The sequence below is a fragment of the Astatotilapia calliptera genome, chromosome 14, assembly GCF_900246225.1.
Source record: "Astatotilapia calliptera chromosome 14, fAstCal1.2, whole genome shotgun sequence".
Lineage (NCBI taxonomy): Eukaryota > Metazoa > Chordata > Actinopteri > Cichliformes > Cichlidae > Astatotilapia > Astatotilapia calliptera.
This window is the reverse complement of record NC_039315.1, coordinates 30,442,598-30,465,792: the sequence shown is the minus strand read 5'-3', so window position 1 is coordinate 30,465,792 and position 23,195 is coordinate 30,442,598. Positions and strand designations below refer to the sequence as shown.

The following is a 23,195-nucleotide window of genomic DNA, read 5'->3' as shown; positions in this document are numbered from 1 at the left end:
TAGCAAATAAGCAATTTTAAATCATATCTTTAGATACTTTATTACAAGCAGTCTGCAAAAAACACTACTAGTTTTAGTTGAATCTATGAAAAATGAAAGATAACACAGTTTGACAGGCATAATATAGCGTGTGATGCCAACAAAGTGCAGTAACATCCAAAGAAGAGCTTTGAATGTCCTTCAAGGAGCCTGGAGAACTATTCCTGAAGACTAAAGACATTCTGTTCAGACTGTGTTGAAGAATAAAGGTGATCATGTCAAATATTGGCTTTCAAACTCATTAGAATTGTACAGTCTTTTTTTTGGCTTATAGTCATTTATTTTTGGACATATTTCAATAATCCATCTGCAATTTTGTTTACCAGCCTGGATCAGGACCATAGTTAAAACATTTAACTTTTAATCATTTTTATTAATTATACAGATCTAGTTAATACAGAGCATAAAGTTTTACTGCCCAGCAATTTCATAAAATGTGCAATAACTCTCAGTGTCAATCAATAGACCACCCATAATTACAGCAGGAACATTTTCTAAATCCATAATGTAACGTCAGATTTTTCATTGGATTCCCTTTTTTTCTGTGTAAAATAGAAATGCTGGTTGTAAGAAAAAAATAAATAAATAACAAAAAAACATAAAAGTGTTGACACAAGAGGGATCATGAGGCCCATGGGAATTCTGTCATAAATAAATACCAAAATGAAAACTAGCTGAAAAAAACCCCAAATGATTCACACTGCAGAAAGACCTTCTCTCTGCATTTACACGCATGAAGAGACCTGACTGCCCCATAGCAGTACTGTATGTCAGCCTCACGGAAGGACAAAATTCAACCATAAAGTAATGACTGATGTCTAAATAAATGCAGTCTGGTTACAGTAATAAATATGTTTCATTCTAAAGAATAGTAGAAGTGAAAAACAATGTGTTGAACATCTTTAAGTTGATATTTGAAAAAGTGAAGAAGTATATACATATATGTGCAAAAGGTCAGTATATTATGGCAGATAATGGTGAGGCAGGTGCAAACAGACAAAAGGACAAATTGAACAAAATCTCTCAACTTTACCTGAATTTTATAAATGAAAAGAAAACGTCTGCGTATTAATTCAATTCTCCGGTTTGGTAACCATAACTACACGCATGACACCCCTGCTTCTCATTGGTAGCTGCTCCGCTCAGTCCCGCCTAATACGGTTTGTAATTGGACAGACTGTTCAGATACAACCTTCCTATAGGCTGGCGTTCTGCACTACCATTCGTTAAACGAATACGCTTCCCGTCTTTCTTCACGCCTATTCACCCTGTGATTGGTTCGCAGTCAAGTTAGTCAAATTTTAACTTCCGGGTGTCGACTCGTTGCAAAATAGATCATTCCACTCTGCAGTCGTGGAAGTGGGCAGCCACTGAGATAAACCTGGAAAAATAGCGATAGGAAAAAAGTGAGTTACTTAATTTGGGAACATTATTTTGTTTTCATTCAGCACTTCTCCGTATACCTGTTGTTAACTTGGGTCTAATTTAGATACCGTTAGCTAGCTAGTCTGCGAGTCCACTAGTTACACAACCTGGATAACACCAGGAGCTAACTTAATAGCTAGTTGACATTCCCAGTTGGATGCATGTGTCGTTTTCTTTAATTCTGACATTTCTTGCAAACATACTTTGCCTATATGTGGTGTGGCTTACAGTTAGGAGGCTACACGTGACACCTCCCTCTTATAAAATGGGCAGCTGTGTATATTCAAGGTTAAACGGGGTGATGATCATCTTGCAGTTTTTGCCCAGAACTATTTCTTTTACATTTATATCTGAGGTCTCAAACTTCTACATTTTCTATAAATTATCAATTTTAGAGTATGGTGTGTGTGTGTTTGCTGTTTTGTATGCTGGCATTTTCCTGTATTGTCACTCAAACGTCTCATAACCTGTAACTTGAGTCCTCCTCTCTCCCTCCTCTGTGTTTGAAGTGATGCTGTCAGAAGTCCTGAAGGTGCTGCGAGGAGCTGGTAAAGTGGGCTCTTCACTGGTCTCCACTCAAGGCGAGCAGCTCCAATTAATGGCCTGCAACTCTTCCCTGGGAGCAGGGGTCAAAGTTGCTCAGGATGTGGTAGAAGGACTGGTTGGCACATTTATGGGTGGCAGCAGTCAGGTGAATTTAACTGAAAAATAAGCAGAAAGTAAAAAATAAGCTCTAAATGCAAAACAAGTCATACATAAAAGGAGCCATTAATGTCATAATTAAAAAACAAATAAACAAAACACTCTGTTCTTTGCTTGTCTTGAAAACAGCTGATTTAATCCCCTTTAGTTAAAGGTTGCTGCCTGCTTCAATCTGTGTGTAGTGGAAGAGGCAGACATATAGGTACTCACATTTTTGTGAGACTGTTCACTGACATTTCTGTATTCCCAAACCTTTTACTTCTGAAGGGGTAGATAAAAGTGCCAAACTCTTAACCTAACCTGATTATAAGCAAAAGTTCTAACCTATACAACATTTCATCTGACAGGCTAAAACTTGACATGTCATTGTATATTTTTTGTCTTGTTACCTGTAAATAATGACTTCAGTCACTTACTGATGCTCTTTTAAATGAGAGAGGGCTGCAAACCCACAATCTGCAAATTATAGCTACAAAAACTTGGATTACACTGCTCCCTAAACCGGCACTACAATAGTTCACTCAGCAATTTCTTTTTGTGTGTGTGTGTGTTTGTGCAGCAGCAGTCAGTACAGGAGGATGTGTTTCCGGATGCGGAGGGCTGGGAGAATATGGACCCTGAAGAAGCAGCCAAATGGGCTGTGGGGTCCCATTTCCCCCCTGCTGAAGGGGAGCACAGCCAAACAGAAACGGGACCTGCAGCACAGATGCACACAGGTATTACTGAGTGTTTATCGAATATCGGATGCACTAACAGAGGTTTACGGTAAGAATATAGAAATGGTATTGTTTGGTTTCCAGCATTGCTCCTTTTTATCCAGAATGTTTGCCTCAACAAATATAAAGAAACCATTTATTTAGGTACTGGTCTTTTTAAGTTTAACAAATACACATTAAAAAAAAAAGAAAATAGCATCCTTAAGGCCTCCATACCACGTGGCGTGTATATTTCAGCCAGTTTTTGGCCCATAAGTATTGTATTTTTTTTTCTTCTCTCTGCATTAGGGGTATCTCCTAAATCAGGAATGGCAGGAGGCGGCGCAGGCTGGCCTGGGCAGGGTGCTCGCTTCCTTCACAACACCTCGGCCCTCCACCGGTACTACTTCCAGAGCAGGTCTCGCCACAACACTGTTGTGGCCAAGCTCACACCTGAGGACATCAAGAAAGCCCGGGAGGCAAAGCAGGCATTGGCCAAACCTGTCAAACAGAAGGTTGGTTTGAGGACGCCCGTGTGCAAATAGTCAGGTCCAAAAGGTTTTGAACAATGAAAAGTTTTGTGGTTTTGCCTCTGTACACCACCACAATGGAATTAAACCAAATGATAAGAGTGTGACTGAGCTGCAGACGTTCAGCTTTAATTCATTGGGTTTAATAAAAGTGTTATATAGTCCTGCACGATTACTTTAGTGGCTCCTAAAAATATTTTTATTTCATTGTCAGAAAAGCATAACTCTGCTTTTACAATCATGTTGTGTGACATTCCTGCTAATGTAAAAATCTTGGCATCAATATAAAATGGTCCTCATTTACCTAAACTGAATGCTCCTCTTAGAAGGCAAATCAAACAAATTTATTAAAAAATGGTACCAAAACAGAACACAAAATCAAATTAACAGGGCTCTGCCTTTATTTTTGCATTGTGTTCTGATCCTTTTCATTAACACTTCATTGCTTAACACTTCATCAAACCTAAAAGAAAAACTTAAATGTATTGAATGAACTGACCAGCTCAGCAATAACAAAAAGGCCCAAAAAACCCCAGAAGACAACTAAATGGTCAACGTCACATCATCTAACTAAGTTGAGGCACACCTCGACCCTTGTAGACGTATGCTTATCATCATCAAAGTCTACAGTCAAAAGATGCCTTGATGGATGGAAGTGCAGAGGGTTTACAATATGGTGCTGTGTGTGCTCTGATCAGATTCAACCAAATGTCTTGACCCAAAGCAAACTGCAGAAGCTACCAAGAGCTTCCCGATGCAGATTGTTCAATGACCATCTCATCCCAACCCATTAGAACAGCGTTTCAATTATCAAATACAAAAATGAATTCATAGAGACCCGCAAACAAACAGCAACTGGATTCAGCTGCAATAAAGGCCCGGAGCAAGTAAGGAAACACAGCATTTGGTGATGTCCATGGATTCTAGGCTTCAGGCAGTTGTGTACTACAAAAAATTTTCATCCAAATATTCAAAAGAATCCATATATTCTGGATGGTCTTTATTATGTTTGTCCTGTTATGTTTGGGCCTCTGAAAATGTATCTAAAAGTGATGTGAATTCCTAAACGGTTAATGCAATACTTTTGTTAAAGACCTTGAATTTAAAAAGTCTGCACTTCATATCAGTGCATTATTTGATTTTATGTCATGTGGGAATGCAAACAGAGAATGCTTATGGAGCTAACTGTATACACACATGCAGACAGATACAATTAATAATATGCATTATTGTGGATGTATATCGTTATATTACTTTGAGTTCATACATTTCATCTTATTTGAGTGAATGAACAGATGGTCAAAACCCATAATATTTATCTAATGAGTTTGTGTACATATTCAGTCTTTTTGACTTTTAGTGTTCGTTTAAATTATATTTTAATAATGATTTCTTTATGTGTGTTCTGTAAAAGGTATATATTTTTTCTCTTCCACCCACATGTCATTGTTCCCAGAGTTCACGAGGTCTTTTTAGTCCTATTTCTGCAGTAAAGTGAGATGCTGGAAGAGTTGGAAAAGAGTCAGTCACCACTACAGATATAATTAATAACATTTTTTTTCATTCACATGTTTGACTTTCTGCAGCTGAGCGACCGTGCCAAAGAGAGAAAGGTGCCCGCCACAAGAATCAGCAGGCTGGTTAATTTCGGGGGTGAGAATAATCTGTTTTTGTTTACCTGCTCAGTTTGTCTCTGGGTTTCAAATTGACTCCAGGAGCCGTCGGACAAAGATGATCGTTCACTAAAATGTCTAAGCTGGGAAACCCAAGTATATCAAGTGGTGACATAAGAATGACTTGAATCATAACTCGGTGACCATCTTTAGTTGCAAAGAAAAAAAAAAAAGGGGGGGGGGGGGGCTTTGCTTAATAAATGCAATATGTTCCATGATGTCAGGTGTGGACAAAGACACAACTGAATGAATTTTTCTTACACCACAAAAATAGATTTTAAATGAAAATTTCAGAAAAAAATGTTCAGTAAGTAACTGGAGAAATGACTCGTCAGTACTTTGAAGCTCTGGTGTTGAGTGTTTTCTTTTTTTCCTGTTAAAAAAAAAAACAAACAAAAAAACTTTTTGATTAGTTGACTTGTTGAGGCATGTATGGTCCATTCTGCCGTCACTATTGTTTAGTGATTTGACTGCTGATTGAAATGTTGGAGGCTCTTTTCCCCACTTAGAATCTGTGAAATTGTGCTTCATGTGAGGAATTTCCTGAATACTAATGTAACCTTGAGCCTATGGTGTGAAATCTACAAATCAATCCCATTATGAAGCCTTCAATGTAAACCTAACAGTTCTGATGAGACACATTCAGTCACTTATGGATATTCTTGGAGTCTATTAACAATACTTTATTTGTTTTCTCATTGACAACTGTTGGTTATTAGCTTACCACTGTTACAATAAAAATAAAATTCTTGCTTCTTAATCATCAGAAGTCAAGAAGAGTTAAAGGTGTGGTAAAATATGTGGGGTAGTGGAGTATACTTCCATCCTGCTACATAGCAGCAACATCTGTGTGGGATTGGTGGTTTCCTCTAGCATGTCTTCAAGGGCCCTGCAGTTAAAATTGCTTCTGTCCCTCTGCTGCAGGATTGGCGGTAGGGCTGGGAATCGGTGCCATTGCAGAAGTGGCAAAGCAGTCACTAGGAGGCAAACAAAAAGCAGGTAAAGATGTTTTACTGCTGTTCTCTCCTTCCATCCTGTAAACGAGCCTTGTGTCCTACACTCTTGGCAGATTCAGCAGACAGATGGACGCCTGGTAAACCTTGAGTTGTTTCTAATGTGTCAATACCCGATAGGCCCAGGACAGGCTTTAGATCAGATATGCTAACAAGAATTTATAACGGCTTTACAGGGAGTGCAGAATTATTAGGCAAGTTGTATTTTTGAGGAATAATTTTATTATTGAACACCAACCATGTTCTCAATGAACCCAAAAAACTCATTAATATCAAAGCTGAATGTTTTTGGAAGTAGTTTTTAGTTTGTTGTTAGTTTTAGCTATTTTAGGGGGATATCTGTGTGTGCAGGTGACTATTACTGTGCATAATTATTAGGCAACTTAACAAAAAACAAATATATACCCATTTAAATTATTTATTTTTACCAGTGAAACCAATATAACATCTCCACATTCACAAATATACATTTCTGACATTCAAAAACCAAACAAAAACAAATCAGCGACCAATATAGCCACCTTTCTTTGCAAGGACACTCAAAAGCCTGCCATCCATGGATTCTGCCAGTGTTTTGATCTGTTCACCATCAACATTGCGTGCAGCAGCAACCACAGCCTCCCAGACACTGTTCAGAGAGGTGTACTGTTTTCCCTCCTTGTAAATCTCACATTTGATGATGGACCACAGGTTCTCAATGGGGTTCAGATCAGGTGAACAAGGTGGCCATGTCATTAGTTTTTCTTCTTTTATACCCTTTCTTGCCAGCCACGCTGTGGAGTACTTGGACGCGTATGATGGAGCATTGTCCTGCATGAAAATCATGTTTTTCTTGAAGGATGCAGACTTCTTCCTGTACCACTGCTTGAAGAAGGTGTCTTCCAGAAACTGGCAGTAGGACTGGGAGTTGAGCTTGACTCCATCCTCAACCCGAAAAGGCCCCACAAGCTCATCTTTGATGATACCAGCCCAAACCAGTACTCCACCTCCACCTTGCTGGTGTCTGAGTCGGACTGGAGCTCTCTGCCCTTTACCAATCCAGCCAGGGGCCCATCCATCTGGCCCATCAAGACTCACTCTCATTTCATCAGTCCATACAACCTTAGAAAAACCAGTCTTGAGATATTTCTTGGCCCAGTCTTGACGTTTCAGCTTGTGTGTCTTGTTCAGTGGTGGTCGTCTTTCAGCCTTTCTTACCTTGGCCATGTCTCTGAGTATTGCACACCTTGTGCTTTTGGGCACTCCAGTGATGTTGCAGCTCTGAAATATGGCCAAACTGGTGGCAAGTGGCATCTTGGCAGCTGCACGCTTGACTTTTCTCAGTTCATGGGCAGTTATTTTGCGCCTTGGTTTTTCCACACGCTTCTTGCGACCCTGTTGACTATTTTGAATGAAACGCTTGATTGTTCGATGATCACGCTTCAGAAGCTTTGCAATTTTGAGACCGCTGCATCCCTCTGCAAGATATCTCACTATTTTTGACTTTTCTGAGCCTGTCAAGTCCTTCTTTTGACCCGTTTTGCCAAAGGAAAGGACGTTGCCTAATAATTATGCACACCTGATATAGGGTGTTGATGTCATTAGACCACACCCCTTCTCATTACAGAGATGCACATCACCTAATATGCTTAATTGGTAGTAGGCTTTCGAGCCTATACAGCTCGGGGTAAGACAACATGCATGAAGAGGATGATGTGGACAAATTACTCATTTGCCTAATAATTCTGCACTCCCTGTAATATGTGTTAAATGAGCAGTGCTTGATGATGTACCACTGCCTCAGCTTTTATGCTCCACTATCCACAGTTGTCTCAGTTTAAGGCCAGAGCTTATTTACATGCACCAGTTTAAATGAAATAAATGACTTCTGTCATGCTATGATACTCTTAATATGTTGCACCTAATATCATTACTAATACTGCTTCTGTTTACAGATGTAAGCTCCCTGCTCGACTCTCCCTTCCTGTCAGAGGCCAATGCTGAGAGAATAGTCAGCACTCTGTGTAAGGTCCGTGGAGCTGCTCTCAAGATAGGCCAGATGCTCAGCATACAAGGTACACGCTGTAACACGGGCTGCACGCAAAATGCTCTTTAGATGTCCTCACAGGATTTTTCTGACAGTGGCTTTTTCTCTTCAGACAACTCCTTTATCAACCCCCAACTGCAGAAGATCTTTGAGAGGGTCCGACAGAGTGCAGACTTCATGCCCACATGGCAGATGACTGTAAGCCCAAGACCTGTTACTGGCTCTTCAGCTATTTTCACACAATTATTTCAATTCAGTTTTATTTGCAAAGCTTGAAATGAAAACAACAGTCTCCTCAAGACTGTAAGGGGAAAGACCGTATAATAATAGAGAGAAAACCCCAACAATAGGGTGACCCTACCATGAGCAAGTAGTTGGCGACAGTGGAAAGGAACCACCCCCCCCTTTAAGTGGAAGAAACCTCTGGTAGAACCAGGCTCGGGAAGGGGCAGCCATCTGCCACGACCAGTTTTATCTAATCTTAGAAGCAGGAAATTGTCAGAATATGATGTGTGAGGACCCAAGGTGCAACACAAGTAGGTGGCAGTTTTTAAAAAGGCGAGCCCTTTATTGAGCTGTTAAAAATCTCATGAGGCAAAACACAAAACTAAGCCAAATGAAACTCACTAAGGAGCTGAGATGCTAGGGAACGAAGACCAGGAAACGGACTACACCAGGGAAATGAAATGAACAGTACACTGACGAAGGACAGAGGGAGACAGATACTGTCTATAAGCAGGAGGGTGATTAGGGGAAGTGGAGACACTTCCGGGCGGGAAATCATGAATAACAAGACAAGGGAAGTTAGACTGAACATAACGCACACGAGACAAGAGACTATCACAGTAAAACAGGAATCATCTTGTACAGAAACTGACTAACACATGCAGAGCGGACAGACATGGGGGGGCTGACTGGGGAAACAAGGGGATCACAAAAAGATAATAATGAAATGTTCCAAAACCAATAAGAAGAGCCAGAATATAAGCAGACACTACAAAGGTTATAATAAATGCTAAAGAAAACTCACAACAAAATACAAGAGAGCCAAATAAAACATTAGAGAATCCAAAAAAACCCAAAGAATAATATAGTCTAAAGAAATTACAAACGCAAAACCAAGATTCTAAAAACCAATGATCCTAACAGAAACTGGAGGTCATCCAGGTCTTTATGTCTTTAAGACATTTCTGCAGTTTAACTAATTGTTTTGTTATCTGGCTTCATGGATAGATAGAGCTGGGTATCATCTATCTGCCTAGCAATGAAATGCATGCTGTGCCTTCTAATGATACAGCCTGAAGGAACCATGTACAATGTGAATAAAATCAGTCTTGGCACAGAACCCTGTGGAACTCCATAATTAACCACAGTGTGTGACGACAACTGCCCATTTACATGAACAAACTGGAGATTATTACATAATTGTGATTCAAACCACTGCAGCACATTCCTTTCCAGTAATTTCTGACAGTATCTAAACAAAGTGGCTTTATGTCTGAATGAGCATCCTGTTTGCCTTTCCATAACAGGATTCTTACTAGACGACAAGTAATTCTATTTATACGTCACTTTGAATGCGCCACAAGTCTGAACCTCATCCTGACATGTATCCTGTCATGCATAGCGGGTGACACTGTTGCCTGTTAAATATCTTGTGCATCTCAGTTGCTCAGGTCTCTTAAAAACATGATTGTTTTTGAGCCTATAACCACTCCTGCATTGTGGCTGGTTTACCCTCTACAGCATCTACTTCTTTAACTCTCCATAGGCACTCATAAATGGATTTCAAACAATACCCATCCATCCGTTTCCTTAACCACTTATGCAATTCAGGGTTGTAGGAGGCTGGAGCCTATCCTAGCTGTTACAGGGAAAGAGGTAGAGCACTCTCTAAACCAGTACACCAGTCTATTACAGGTCTAACACAGAAAGACGGACAATTATTTGGATGCAGTATCTTGTTATGGAACTGGATTTACAACTACTTCAGCTATGTATTCATTGCTTTAATTTTCTGATGATTTCATATAGTTTTCACCTACTATGCAAAAAGATTAATGTGTAGATACTACAGCACCAGTTTGGCCTTTTATTTTCTTATCATAAAAGGCCATTTGGATAGTTTGTAAATGCCTATATTGTTGTAATAAAAAGTTGAGCTTTTCAGGCAGCCCTATGCACAAATATCTCTACATTAAGAACATTATTCACTACACTTTTTGGTGTTTTCATGATTGTTATTGGGAGGAATTGTGCGCTGTCCTTCATGTCGGATCAGTGCTGTTGTAGCAGCACGTGGTTGCCAAACACCTTATTTAAGCCTTTTTCTTACATGTGCTATAGCTCGGGATCTTTAGCATTACCCAGTGTGATGTATGACAGTGCTGCAATCTGTGTTTCTGACTGTATAGAAAGTTCTGGAGGAGGATCTGGGGCCAGGCTGGCGAGAAAAGCTCTCATCCTTTGAGGACAAACCATTCGCTGCAGCTTCTATTGGCCAAGTCCACCACGGGGTTTTAAAAGATGGTAGAGAAATCGCCATGAAGATCCAGGTAGAAGCTTATCGACACACTTGCGCAGTCTGCGTTTCACTCTCTGCATTGGACTCGACCGTCTGTTTGTCACTTATTCTTCTCAGTACCCTGGTGTGGCAGAGAGCATCCGCAGCGACATAGACAACCTGATGGCAGTACTGAAAATGAGCGTGGCTCTGCCAGAAGGTAACAACTACAGGACTCTGTAGTGTCCTTTTTGTGTCTGACTTTCCTCAGAGCAGATTCAAAATCAGCAAGATGTATTTAGTCAATAAGAAATTCTGATTTTTATTCATTTATTTATTTATTTATTTGTAATCTTAAAACAACTGTACATTGCAAGTTTGTATACTATGACTTTCACCCATGTGTAAATCATAACCAGTGTCTCCACTATTTAAGACCACAAGGTGGTGCTATAGATGCAGGTCAAACTAGCTTTTTATCCAAGAGAGGCTTGTTTCAGACAGTAATAATTCTTTCATTATTAATAAAGAATTTGCATATTTATTTATTAATTGTCTAAAATAATAAGTAATTAGTTTATTTATGTAGTTTATGTGGTTTTCAACTTACCTGTTTGAGGGCTTTCCACAAACCTTTTCAAAGTTGTGTTGTTTAAGTGATTGCTGACACCGTTATTATAGGTGCATAATGGCTTGTAGTAGCTACAGAGCATAATTGGTGCAACCAGTTGAGTGACCACACTGGATTTTAAGCTTTTATTTTATTAACCCACAGTGGAGAGATGACAGAATATGTGATGGGAGAGAATAATTAGATCCCTGGGGACATCTGTCCATGTCAGAGTAAAAGTGCTTATTTTTGTCAGTTGCGCTCTCGTCACGCTTTGATGCCAGATCAAATGAATAACTTGACATGAGCACAGCTCCATCTGTGGCAGGTCTTTTTTTTGCTCCCTGCTTTTTTGTTCTTAAGACTTCTTCTTCAGTTTGGCTGGCAGTAGATATCCCACTCAAAAACCTTAGCAGCAAACAGGATGAGTTTTATGGCTCAGTGTTTTTATTTTTTTCAGCAATCTGCAGAAATAATCTGTAAAGCCATGCACATCCTAGTGTTCAATAGAATGGTTGCTAGATCAGAAAATGTCAGATGTAAAAACAAATTGATCCACACACCGAGAAGTCAGGAAGGGAATTACACGGCTGATAAAAATATAATCTGTAAATGGGAGCTGTTTGCTGCGCGGAGCAAGCTCTTCGCATTTCATCCAGTGGCAGCAACACTTGCTAAAGCAAGTAGCGTTTTTGTGACTGTAGTTTTCTTTGTGCAGCTACAGTTGTTTATTTTCTTTGTGGTAACTGTACGCATTGCACTCTTTCACCAAACATCTCTCTTCATTTCTCACCCATGTTTGCACTGCAGCTCCATGCCTCCCCTGAGCTTTCACACTGACACTCATATTGAATGTTAGGCACACTCTTTGGGGATCCTTTTCAATGTTGTCAGACACTTACAAAGACAATCGTAGCTTGTTGGTGGCAAATACTCACATTTTAACTCTGACACAGACTGTTGCCCTGTGGGATTACTCGCTCCCTATTGGATTAATTCATTTTTGTCCCAATTAACACTCTAAATAAAAAAAAAATATGGTAACCCAAGGCTTAGCTTGAATAATGCCTGGATTTTCTTTTACCTATAGCCCACCAGTATACCAAAATACACTTTTAATGCAATGCCTACAACCTGATGTTGATTTTTTTCTGTGTTCTCCCTGCTACAAACTCATGCAGTATATGAATTATTTTTAGACAGAAGCTACCCTGCTCTGTTAGAAGATGACATGGTCTGTGTGTTTTCTTTGCACCATTTATTTTTCCACAGGTCTGTTTGCAGACAGCAGCTTGGAGGTTCTACAGAGAGAACTGGCATGGGAGTGTGACTATAAGAGGGAAGCACAATGTGCCAAGAAGTTCAGGTAGGTTTCTGTTGAACCCAGGCCGGTGTTGTGCTGCTGTGTACCGTTTGAGCTACACTGACGTTACAGGGTGGATTCTTAATACTTATGTCCTGGTAGCTGCCACAGAACATATACATTCAACCTAAGCTGTCTGGGTACACGTCTAGCTGATGTATTGTTTTTTATAATGTACAGTATACCAGTAGAGGTGGCAGATTATATATATTTCAAGTGTAATTAGTAAATCAAGCATCACATTTAGCATTTCTTGGTAATCTTTACTTAATTATAATGCAGGCAGTTATGGTATAGTTAATTTTAACTGTCTTTGCGTGTGATTTGAGATTGGTTTTGTATATTTTGGGTTTTGCATATTTTCCATTTTGCAAATAACCTAATCATAAATCATTAAGTTTTTTTTTGTTTTGTTTTTTTCTTGCTCTCTCTCGTACCTCGGCCTTTAGATCACTGCTGGAGGGAGATGAGTTTTTCCAAGTCCCCGAGGTGATTGATGAGCTGTCAGGCCAGAGGGTGCTCGCCATGGAACTGGTGCAGGGCGTCCCACTGGACATGTGCGTAGAGCTGGACCAGGAGACCAGGAACCAGGTGTGTTTTACTTCAACAGTTAGGTGAATTTCATTCATTTGTCAGATGTCTAGGTGCTAGGGTTTGAACTGCGCTGGAATACAAGGGGATGTTATTGTGGTGGTGATGCTCAACTGGGTTAAAAAAAAAAAAAGAAAGAAAAGAAAATCACATTATGATGCTTCAGTTTAAAATATGCATAGTGAAGTAAAGGTCATCCAGTTTTACAGAAGACTCAGTGAAAATCATCCACGGGGCAGTCCTGGGCTGGGAAGCCTGCAATTAGAGGTCCATGACAGTCTGGAGCTCTAATTGTAGGAACCAATTAGAGCTGAAAGCCTCTGATGAGCAGGAGCAGATCGGATAGCTCTGCCCCCATACGAGGCTTTTGTTAAAGACTTACCCTGTTGCCAAGTCTAAATTTAAATATGCGTAGAGTTTGCGAGGTCTTCACCTTCCATTCGTAATTGGTAACAAAATTTAAAGCAATTTAATCACAAGTTTTGACATGTGTTGTACTCTGACAAGTGCAGATTCATATAAATCTCTCAGAACAAAATGACTTGGTGGTAAATTATTCAGCAGCACCTACAGTGCAGTGTGGAAGTGATACTCTGTGTCACTGTGGAAATATGTGTTTCAGAGCTGAGATAAGGCAACAAATTTTAGACAGAGTGGACACAGTGTGGCAGGGAATCACAGCACCATGAGAAGGCTACACAGGATAGGATCCAAAGGGTGGAAGGAAATGTCACATTGTTAAATGACAGCATGATGGTGAACACAAGCCTCTTCTCTCCACTTCAGATCTGTTCCAGCATCCTGCAGCTGTGTCTCAGGGAGCTGTTTGAGTTCAGATTCATGCAGACGGATCCAAACTGGGCCAACTTCTTCTACAACTCAGACACCAACAAGGTGGGGCAGTCATGCCATGTTTAAACCAATGTTAAATGTTAATAGGGATGTCAAATACAGCAGATTCATTCCACTCTTGTCTTTAGGTTGTTCTTTTGGATTTTGGAGCGTGCAGAAGCTACCCAGAATCCTTCACAGACGACTACATACAGGTATGATAAATCTGCCCGCAGTCAACCTCGCAACATGATTTATGCATCAAGGTTTCTCTCAATAATTTAACGTCGGAGCCTTTGGTTAAATTTTGTGTCAGCCAAGGCAAAAAAAAAAGATTGTGAACAGTCGCATGCATGTGCACACATTCAGCCTGAAAGTGGAGCTCTGTAAATAAACAAGATTGTGTTGTGTGCTCAGGTGATTTATGCAGCTTCTGTCGGCGATCGAGCCACCGTTCTTTCCAAATCCAAGGACCTGAAATTCCTGACGGGCTTCGAGGCCAAGGTAGTTTTATTTTAGTCGCTGCTGCTGCTTATTTTTGATATGCTTTATCTGTTTTTGTCTCTTTTGTGTTCTCAGTTTGTTTGCATTCAGCACTGTTTCACTGCAGCGCACAGCCCTTATGCTCTTACCCCGTTTCACTAGTCTCCCTTTTGTTTTCAGTAGATAAATGCAATATGATGCTTACCTGATTTATAACTTTGACTCATTTCAAGTTAAAGGGTCTCTTGTCATGCACCCGAGGACTGCTTGCAGAGTTGCTGCTCTGTGGAAGTCCAGTTCTAAACATTTAAGGTTGCCCTTCTGCTATTTCATCTCTTCTGTATCAAACTGCTAATGACAGTCATTTCTCTGGTTACAACCCAGAGACCAAGCAGGAGTCGTCCACAGTGTTGTAGCCCAAAGGCAGCGCTTCAGGTCAGGAGCGTGGGAGGAAATTAAGTAGAAAAAACTTAAGCTGTTGTTTGCTGGCAAACAGCAACCTGAAATAACAGGAGTTTTGTGGTCACACGATTGGAATCTTTACTCACCTGATTTGACTCCTTGCTCCTCGGTCCCCCTCAAGTTGAAGCATCATTGTTTTGACACGCTTGAGCAGATGTGGCAAAGGGAAACAGTGGATTTTACACACAGTCTTAAAATTACAGCTGCAGTAAAAGCAGATTAGAGGTGCACAAGAAGAAGATCTTGAAGAGGAGATCTAAGCTACTTCCATGGCCACAGGTGTATAAGGTCAAGCACCTGGGCATGCAGACTGCTTCTACAAACATTTAAGAAATAATGGCTCAGCAAATTCCAGCGTGGTACTGTCATAGGATGCCACGTGTGCGACAAGTCCAGCCGTGAAATTTCCTCTCTGCTAAATATTCCACAGTCAGCTGTTTGTGATATTTAACAAAGTGGAAGTTAATGGTAATGAAAGCAACTCAGCCATGAAGCTGCACACCAGTGCACAAAGCAGGTCCTTAAAGACACAGATGAGTGAGTTTGGTGTGGAAGAACTTGACTTTATGGGGTGGCTGTAGCTCAGGTGGCAGAGCAGGTCAGCCACTAGTCAGAAGGTCGGTGGTTCGATCCCAGGCTGCCTCCTGGCTGCCTGCCAAATATCCTTGGGCAAGATACTAACCCCATGTTTGCCTACTGGTGGTGGTCAGAGGGCCCGGTGGCGCCAGTGTCCGGCAGCCTCGCCTCTGTCAGTGCGCCCCAGGGCAGCTGTGGCTACAATGTAGCTTGCTATCGCCAGTGTGTGAATGTGTGTGTGTGTGAATGGGTGAATGACTGAATGTAGTGTAAAGCGCTTTGGGGTCCTTAAGGACTAGAAAAGCGCTATACAAATGCAGGCCATTTACCATTTGACTGGCTTGACCTCAACCCGATAGATATTGAAGACTGTTAGCTAGGTCTTCTTGTCCAACATCCGTGTCTGATCTCACAAATGTGCTTCTGGAATAATGGTCAAAAATTCCCATAAGCACACTCTTAATTGTGGAATATGGCTTATTAAACCCTATGGATTTTTAATGAGATGTCACTCAAGTTCAGATGCGTGTGAAGGCAGACAAGCAAGTACTTTTGGCGTGTATCAGCCTATGTGTGCTATTAAAGTGTCATTTATTATATGAAATATGACTCAGTTAAAGAAAACGCATGTAATTATATATACAGTCCAAGATATCATGCATACTTAATGCTCTGACATTAACATGCCTGCTGTAATTCTTCTTCCTGCTCCACGACAGGCCTTCGCAGATGCTCACGTGGAAGCGGTGATGATTCTCGGTGAAGCCTTCGCATCCGCCGAGCCCTTCGACTTCGGCACTCAGAGCACCACTCAGCGCGTTCAGAGCCTCATCCCGGTCATGCTCCGCCACCGCCTCACCCCTCCACCTGAGGAGACCTACTCCCTCCACCGCAAGATGGCCGGCTCCTTCCTCATCTGCTCCAAGCTGAAGGCGAAAATACCGTGCAAGGACATGTTCCTCGATGTGTACCACGCCTACATGCAGCGTAGGCAGGCCGGGCATGCAGCGCAGGCTAGGGCTTAGCAGTTTTGAGACAAGTTTCTTAATTTGCCTTTCTCAGAGTGGCTCAGGAGTACAGAGACAGAAAAGAGTCACACTTAACTCCACAAGTGGAGCCACTGGATTGGACGTACATCGTGTCAGTAATAACAGACTTTGCCAGCGTGCTCTAACAAGGACCACAAATGACTTTTGCTGCTACACGTCACTCACATCAGTGTGAGGATGTTGTTAAGGATGTCCAAACACAACATTTTGGTGTGACCTTTACTTTTATGTACAGATAGAAATTAAACAATGACCTGATCACAGAGAAGTGCAGGCTTTCTGATTAGATTTTGTAAAAGTAAACACACAAAGCAAGGAGAGCTGCATGTTCTGTTTGTCCTCCCAGCTTCAGCTGGGTTTGCCTGCGAGCTCCACCTTATTTTTAAGTGGAGTGAGTATCTTCTATCTTGGGGGTGATGATACTGCCCCTGCACTGAATCACAGATGCTGCCAACTGCCGAGTCCTGTTTTTATAGAAGGCATTTTGTGCTTGCTGATGAGTTGGTGAATAAAGCTTTCACCTAAATGTGATGGCTGCCAGCCGAGATGACCAGATTATCAGATTAGTTAGAGAAGACAGTCTAATGGACCCTACAAAATAATGGCCTTGCATTATAAAGTGCACTTGGCATAAAACTCCATAACATGAAGTACCGTCAGCTCTTTTTCATGCTTATTTATTGCAAATACCTGCACTGTATCTTTAGAAGGCAGTGTGCTGTGCATGTTTTACTTTTGTAATGAAATAAAATCTGAAACAGTATTGTTTGTGTGTTTGTCACCAAGTGAGCTTTACTGGCAGGTGTCTACAAACAAATGATTCTTCCACACCCTATTGATCTTTCCGTTTCACATTTAGACCTGTTTTGGGAAATGTCAGTGACCGGAGGCCATGTTTGACCTCACCGTTTTCCTGCAATGGTCTTGTATTGACAGTTACGCGTAATAATAGTAGTTGAGCTGAAACAATGTTAGATTTGAGCTAATGGTGGCATTGATGGAGCTGTGTTTTCCAGGAACTATTTTCGTTCCAAGGCAGTGCTGCCAGTTTAGTCTGCGACCAAGCCATTAGAGCACTACGCAGCTGCCTGCAAGGCTCTCACACAATCATGGGAGCAGAAGTATTGGGCCCTCACTGGCATTATAAAAACCTGATGGAGAGAGAGAGATTGGGGAGGGGGCTTTAACTGAGTCCTTCCATTGAGCTCCGCGACGTCCTGCACAGTACAGCTGCTGAGCTGCTCCTACAGCGAGGTCTGCTCGTTCCTGCACTCTGCATTGGAATCAAGTTTATTTTCCTGAGTCTTGGAAATGGGCCGCTGCACATGTACAGAGAAGAAAAAGCACATTCTTCTCTTGTAGTTTCACGCAATGGAAAGTTGAAGTGCTTCTCTGCGTGTAAGAAGCAGCTGGCTTCAGTTTATTGGCGCAGAGTTAGCCTTTTTTTTTTTTTCTTGGTCTCAGCCCTTTCACTGAGGCTCAACATTGGACCGGTGTGAGGTGATTTCTACCAGAACCAACCCGTTTATGAAGTGTTAAATGTGGTGCGTATGTGAAAACGTATTGTCATTGAAGGTGTCACTGTTTACATTTTGTTTGTGTGTAAAGACAAAGAGTGAGTAGCAGTTTTGGTGAAAACTGACCATGATGGAAGCAGTCTCAAACTTTCTCCTCTCCAACATTAAGTAGGATGCAATATATGATTCACTTATAAAATACCTACCCACATTTGTGTAATAGTCAGAATTACTGCCACCTTTGTCACTAGTTTTAATCAGACCAGTTTTAATCAGGCTATTGCAGATTTACTGGTATGTTTTTCTTCTAGAATATGATGTTGAAAATGGTTTTTGACAAGCTCCAGCAACATGTTTGTATACAATCTGAGCACTGTTTGCAGCACAGTATTCATCACAGCTGTGTGTGATGTAGTTTCTGAAGTATATCGCCAGAAAAATACACGCTTAACACTTACAAACCCGGGCTGCCACTCCTGTTAGCTGAGAACAGGAAACTGAGGGAACAATTCCAACAAGCTCACCAAAACTGGACAAAAAAAGCTTGGAAAAAATCGCCTGGTCTGATAAGTCTCTGTTTCTGTTGTGACATTTAGATTATAGGCTCCATGTCCAGGATCATTCCTTTGTGGCTACAGTGTACCCATCTTCTAATGGCTGCTTCCAGCATAATCCTGCACCTTGTCACAAAATTTAAATCATCTCAAACTGGTTTCTTGAAACTGACAGTCAGTTTAATCTGTAGTCACCAGATCTCAATCCAACAGTGCACCATTGAGAGTGAGAGCTTCCAGCTGACAAATATGCAGCAACTGTGTGATGCTGTCATGTCAATATGGACCAACATCTGTGAACATCGTGAAGGGCTAACATCTGTTTTCACGACTTTGCTGAATCTGTGCTACAAAAAATGAAAGAAGTTCTGAAGGAAGGTCTGATCTGGTGCTAGGAAAGTGTAACTAATAAAGCAGCCATGCGTTCAGTATGGACTTTTTAACATTTAACAATCTACGAACTTTCTACATCATTGCTTCACAATATGTAAAATACTGTGTTCTTAAAAATCTTTGAAGAGAAAGTGCTTGTAATCTTGGAGAAATTCAGTGTTAATTTAACTACATTTGCAAAATATAGTTAAAATTTTGTGCCTTGCTAAAATGGGCGGGTGTCCTCTTAGGGCGGAGATATCAAACTTGTGGGCCACATACAGCCCACTTTGATGTTAAGTGGGCTGAACCAGCAAACCTCCCCCTTCTGTCAGTGTAAAGTAATTTAACTAAACATTTAATTGCATTTAATACAAGAAAAAGAAATGTAATTTCAACAGTGGGTATCAGTTGTTGTACATGAAAAAGAAATGCAGTTGTAGTAAATGAAAGACATCTGTCAGAACAAATAAACACATTTGTAAAATGACAGAAAAACGTTCTGGTAGCTCACTGCCCAGACATATTTCACATTCATTCACTGACAATGAAGCTAAAAGTGGGCTGGACTGGAGTCTTTGTCGGCCGATTCTGGCCCCCGAGCCTTATGTTTGACACCTGTGTTTTAGGGAGGCACGGGGACTTTCTTAAAACAGGGCTATAGTAAACCGTGAATCACAGCAGGTTAGATGCCGCACGGTGGCGCAGTAGAGCAACAGAACCACAACGCTGTGCTTTTTTTTCTTTTCTGGAAAACATCAATGGGAAGAGTAGATTTGCATGTCCGGCCGTCTGTGCCAATGGGCGCACTGGGAAGGCTGGGTTAGCGGGTGGAGCCGGGGGAAGCAGCCCAGTAAGTGCACAGTCAACAACCAAAGCATCCGAGATTACTACACCGATTCCACCGAAATCAGCCCCCCCTCCCGAAACCCCGAGTCGGTGCCTTTTTGGGGAAATATCGCTTTGATTGCACGAATAAGACAGACTCCCTGCTTTTTTAATTTTTTAAAAAAAATTGTGCCTGCGTGTTTATGTGTGTGTGCGTTTGTGTGTGTAGGCTACGCCGACCAGGTTGTTTTGCGGCTCCACGTCGCCTCCACTCCATCGCTTTGGTAGTGCGGATGAAGAGGGGATTTTTGTGAAATTACACATTCCGCCTGATTCTCGTACAGGGCTAATTTATTTGTGTCCGAGGTCCTGGATTTACACAGAGGAGGAGGAGCGGGGAGCCGATCATCCGTCGTTCTCTTGGGTGAGTTCACTGGATTCGCGTCCAATCTGGCATCCCGATTTACTGACACTTCCAGCCTTATTTAGCAATCCGGTAATGTCTCCATAACGACTGGACCCACAACCAAGAATGGAGCCATCCACTCAGCGTGCGTTTAAATTCTTGATGTAAATAGTTTGGGAGCTGATTTAATGTTTCATTGGAAGTGCACCGCTCTGATATGGACCTCGCCAGCGGGCCCATATATGTGAAATGAATGAAATGTGGCAGCCTTGGTCTTTATGATAACAGCTCACAGCTGTGATCCATCACCAAAGACCACAACTACACTGTGCCTGGACTCTGATCGACTCTTTCACGCCAACTGCGTGCGCACAGGTTGTCTAATTGTGCAGGAGTCTCCAGATAATGCTCTAAAAATTTAAGAAAAACTCCAACTTTATTGTTGTATTGATGATCTATAGGTGTTATAACCACCCTATTACAGCATTTGTGGTCTGGAAATCAGCTTTATTTGATCTTTAGTGGCAAGGTGAATGAGATAATGTGTTATTGATTGAACTGAAAGTAGTAACTTATTGGTTCATGGGATTGTTTTAGTTTTAGCCAACCTCAGCTTGTGTGCAGAGGCCAATATTTCCATGCATCTCCAGGATTTTCTGCATTATCTCTCCATTGCATCACACCATGTGGGGAATCGTGCCTTTTGGGCGTGTTTGCATCATTTTCAAAGTTTTCTTCCAAGGGTGTATCTTTCTTTGTCTCATTGCTGCTTGTTGTGTTTTGGAAAGAATGTAAAGACGGGGGGCAAAGGATGCAAAGTGCATCGAGAACAGTGACACAATGCAAATTACATACATGCACACGCAAAGCGTGGCACATACCTTCGTACATAGGGCTGGGTAATGCATGCAGCTCTATTGACTGTGGAGCTCCATCTGTTCCATGACATGGCATTCCTCAGACAGGCAGTCATGCTGTTAGGGCTGGTCTGTGCTGACCCACTGGCTCAGAGTGAGGACACAGGAGTCACTTAGGGTGTGTTAAAAGCGTAGTACTCTTAGAGTACTAGTAGAGAGGGGCGCAGACTGTCTCCTGCCATTGGTCCTAGACTATTTGCATGTGCAGCTGGAGGGTAAGGCTTAAGTTGAGGCTTGTGGGGCTAGTCTCAGTCATGGATTAAGCTACAGCATGAGGAGTTTGTTTTGGAGTGTGTTCTGTAATGAGGCATGATTTGATTTAGAGGTGTGGCTAAAATATGGTAAGGTTTAGTCCACACCTGCAACTTACTTGAGGTTAGGTTTGTGAGTGAAGCTGAATGGAGAATAAGTGGAATCTACAGTTATGGTTTCAGGATGGAGAACAGGAAAAAAACAAAACATGTTTGCTCCAAAGTTTGGCTTAGAAAGGCTGGAACGGGCCTGGGGCAAGTGACTCTAGAGGACTGATGATTAGATTTATGATGAGGCTGAAAAGAAGGGTTTGTGTGGTTAAAAGATCAGATCTCAGTTTGGTGTAAAGAAGGGCTAGTGCAGTCTAGCTACGGGACCTGAACGAAGAACAGATTGGTTTAGAGACTGGCTGTAGAGGTTGTAGTTTTGGGACAATCTGAAGCTTGAGACATACTAACGTGATCTGGGACTTCAACTAATGAAGGAGAACACGCGATTAAAAGGTGGGGCTGGAAGAAGTTTGCTCTAGGGATGTGACTAGAGGCACGCTATGTCTCCAGAGCCGAGGTAAGCTGGAGATCCAGGGATGGAAGAGAGCGAGTGACAGAGAGGGAGGAGTGGCAACTCTGGAAGTCCAAACCAAGTGACTGCTGAACATAAATCGCCTCTGATGTAGCTAATCACTGCTGCACTTCAGTCATCACAACTAGAACATAATTACACCGCCCCCATATACACAGCAGCACACACACACACACACACACACACATCAATGCATAGACACACACACACACACACACACACATCAATGCATAGACACACACACACACACTCCATTTCCCCTCAGACCATTTCCCCTGTCCTCGAGCTCTGATTGCTGCATTAGGACTTGGCTGTCTTTTGTTTTCCACATACACGCACACACGCACATAAACGCACAAGGGGGAGGGTTGGGCCAGCTGAAACCACAATACAGGGGGGCGCAAAGGTCATCCAGCTGGCCAATCAGAGCGATGTCTGGGTTAGCTGGTAGTGGAGGAGGGCGTTGCTCCCCCCCTTTGTGCTGGTCAGGGTGGGTCTCCTAAACAAGCAGCACCACTTCCAGCCCCGTCCCCGCTACTGCCGGCCCGGCAGCAAGGCCGTGCTTCCTCAGGGCAAAGTACAGCAGCCCCTGGCGACTGTGTGGGACTGCAGGTTAGGGTCTTTTTTAGGTTGTAGAGGAAATCCTTTCTTAGTTTGTGAATAGTTTGAAGATCTTTTGTAAATGCTTCTTCAAAACTTGATTTGTTGCTGAGAAAGATTACAAGTATGAAAAGTTATGACTGAAACTATAAATTATGTGTGGAGCGCCACTGAGGTGTTTATTCCAAATTGACTGCAGTGCTGCTCGGTGACTGCTTGTGTAAAGAGGATTTTTTTCTTCTTCTGCTGTGTGCACAGCAGTTGTGATGTGTGGGTGTTAATGAATGAAAGCAAAAAAAAAAAAAAAAATACTCCACAAATAAAGCCCGTAAATTGATTACAGAATTCTGCTTCTGCTGGCAGGATTAATTTAGAGAACCAGATATTAAATAATGAGATTTGGCGTACCCCGAAGACGCTGAGGAGAGGAAGGATGGAGGGAGGAAACGCTCTGAGTCGGGTGCCCGGATAGAAAGGTGGGGTGAGAAAAGCTAAGGAGAGGCAGGAAGTCCGAGGAGGTGCGGGAAGAAAGTGATAAACCAAACAGGAGGAGGTTCAAAATGTGGGAATGAGCCGTGAAGGCCATCGCTGGGTAT

At 41.9% G+C, this 23,195-nt stretch overlaps 2 protein-coding genes across 3 annotated transcripts in view; both read left to right on the top strand.

Annotated features, from left to right (window-relative positions):
- The first annotated feature begins 1,318 nt into the window (after positions 1-1,318).
- coq8b (coenzyme Q8B) lies at positions 1,319-17,334 on the top strand. 2 transcript variants are annotated; one of them, XM_026193116.1, is made up of 16 exons: positions 1,319-1,445; positions 1,974-2,155; positions 2,729-2,882; positions 3,171-3,376; positions 4,978-5,044; positions 5,989-6,063; positions 8,012-8,131; positions 8,216-8,301; positions 10,518-10,658; positions 10,745-10,826; positions 12,489-12,582; positions 13,029-13,170; positions 13,957-14,064; positions 14,151-14,216; positions 14,419-14,505; positions 16,242-17,334. In XM_026193116.1, coding segments are annotated over exons 1-16 (1,917 nt in total). In that variant the 5' UTR covers positions 1,319-1,444; the 3' UTR covers positions 16,548-17,334. The 2 variants fall into 2 exon arrangements, with proteins under 2 accessions (XP_026048901.1, XP_026048900.1); XM_026193115.1 differs by having other exon boundaries at positions 2,726-2,882.
- Positions 17,335-19,876: 2,542 nt separating this feature from the next.
- Positions 19,877-23,195, top strand: part of numbl (NUMB like endocytic adaptor protein) — a 68,154-nt gene continuing 64,835 nt past the window's right edge. The window contains exon 1 of the mRNA XM_026191458.1: positions 19,877-20,266. The gene's annotated coding sequence lies outside the window, so the exon portion shown is untranslated. The remainder of the gene's footprint in view (positions 20,267-23,195) is intronic.

Excerpts from the sequence above, each read along its gene's own strand:
- coq8b (XM_026193115.1), top strand. Across the intron at positions 3,377-4,977 it reads CCAAACCTGTCAAACAGAAG|CTGAGCGACCGTGCCAAAGA; the intron begins GTTGGTTTGAGG and ends GACTTTCTGCAG. Across the intron at positions 6,064-8,011 it reads AGGAGGCAAACAAAAAGCAG|ATGTAAGCTCCCTGCTCGAC; the intron begins GTAAAGATGTTT and ends TTCTGTTTACAG.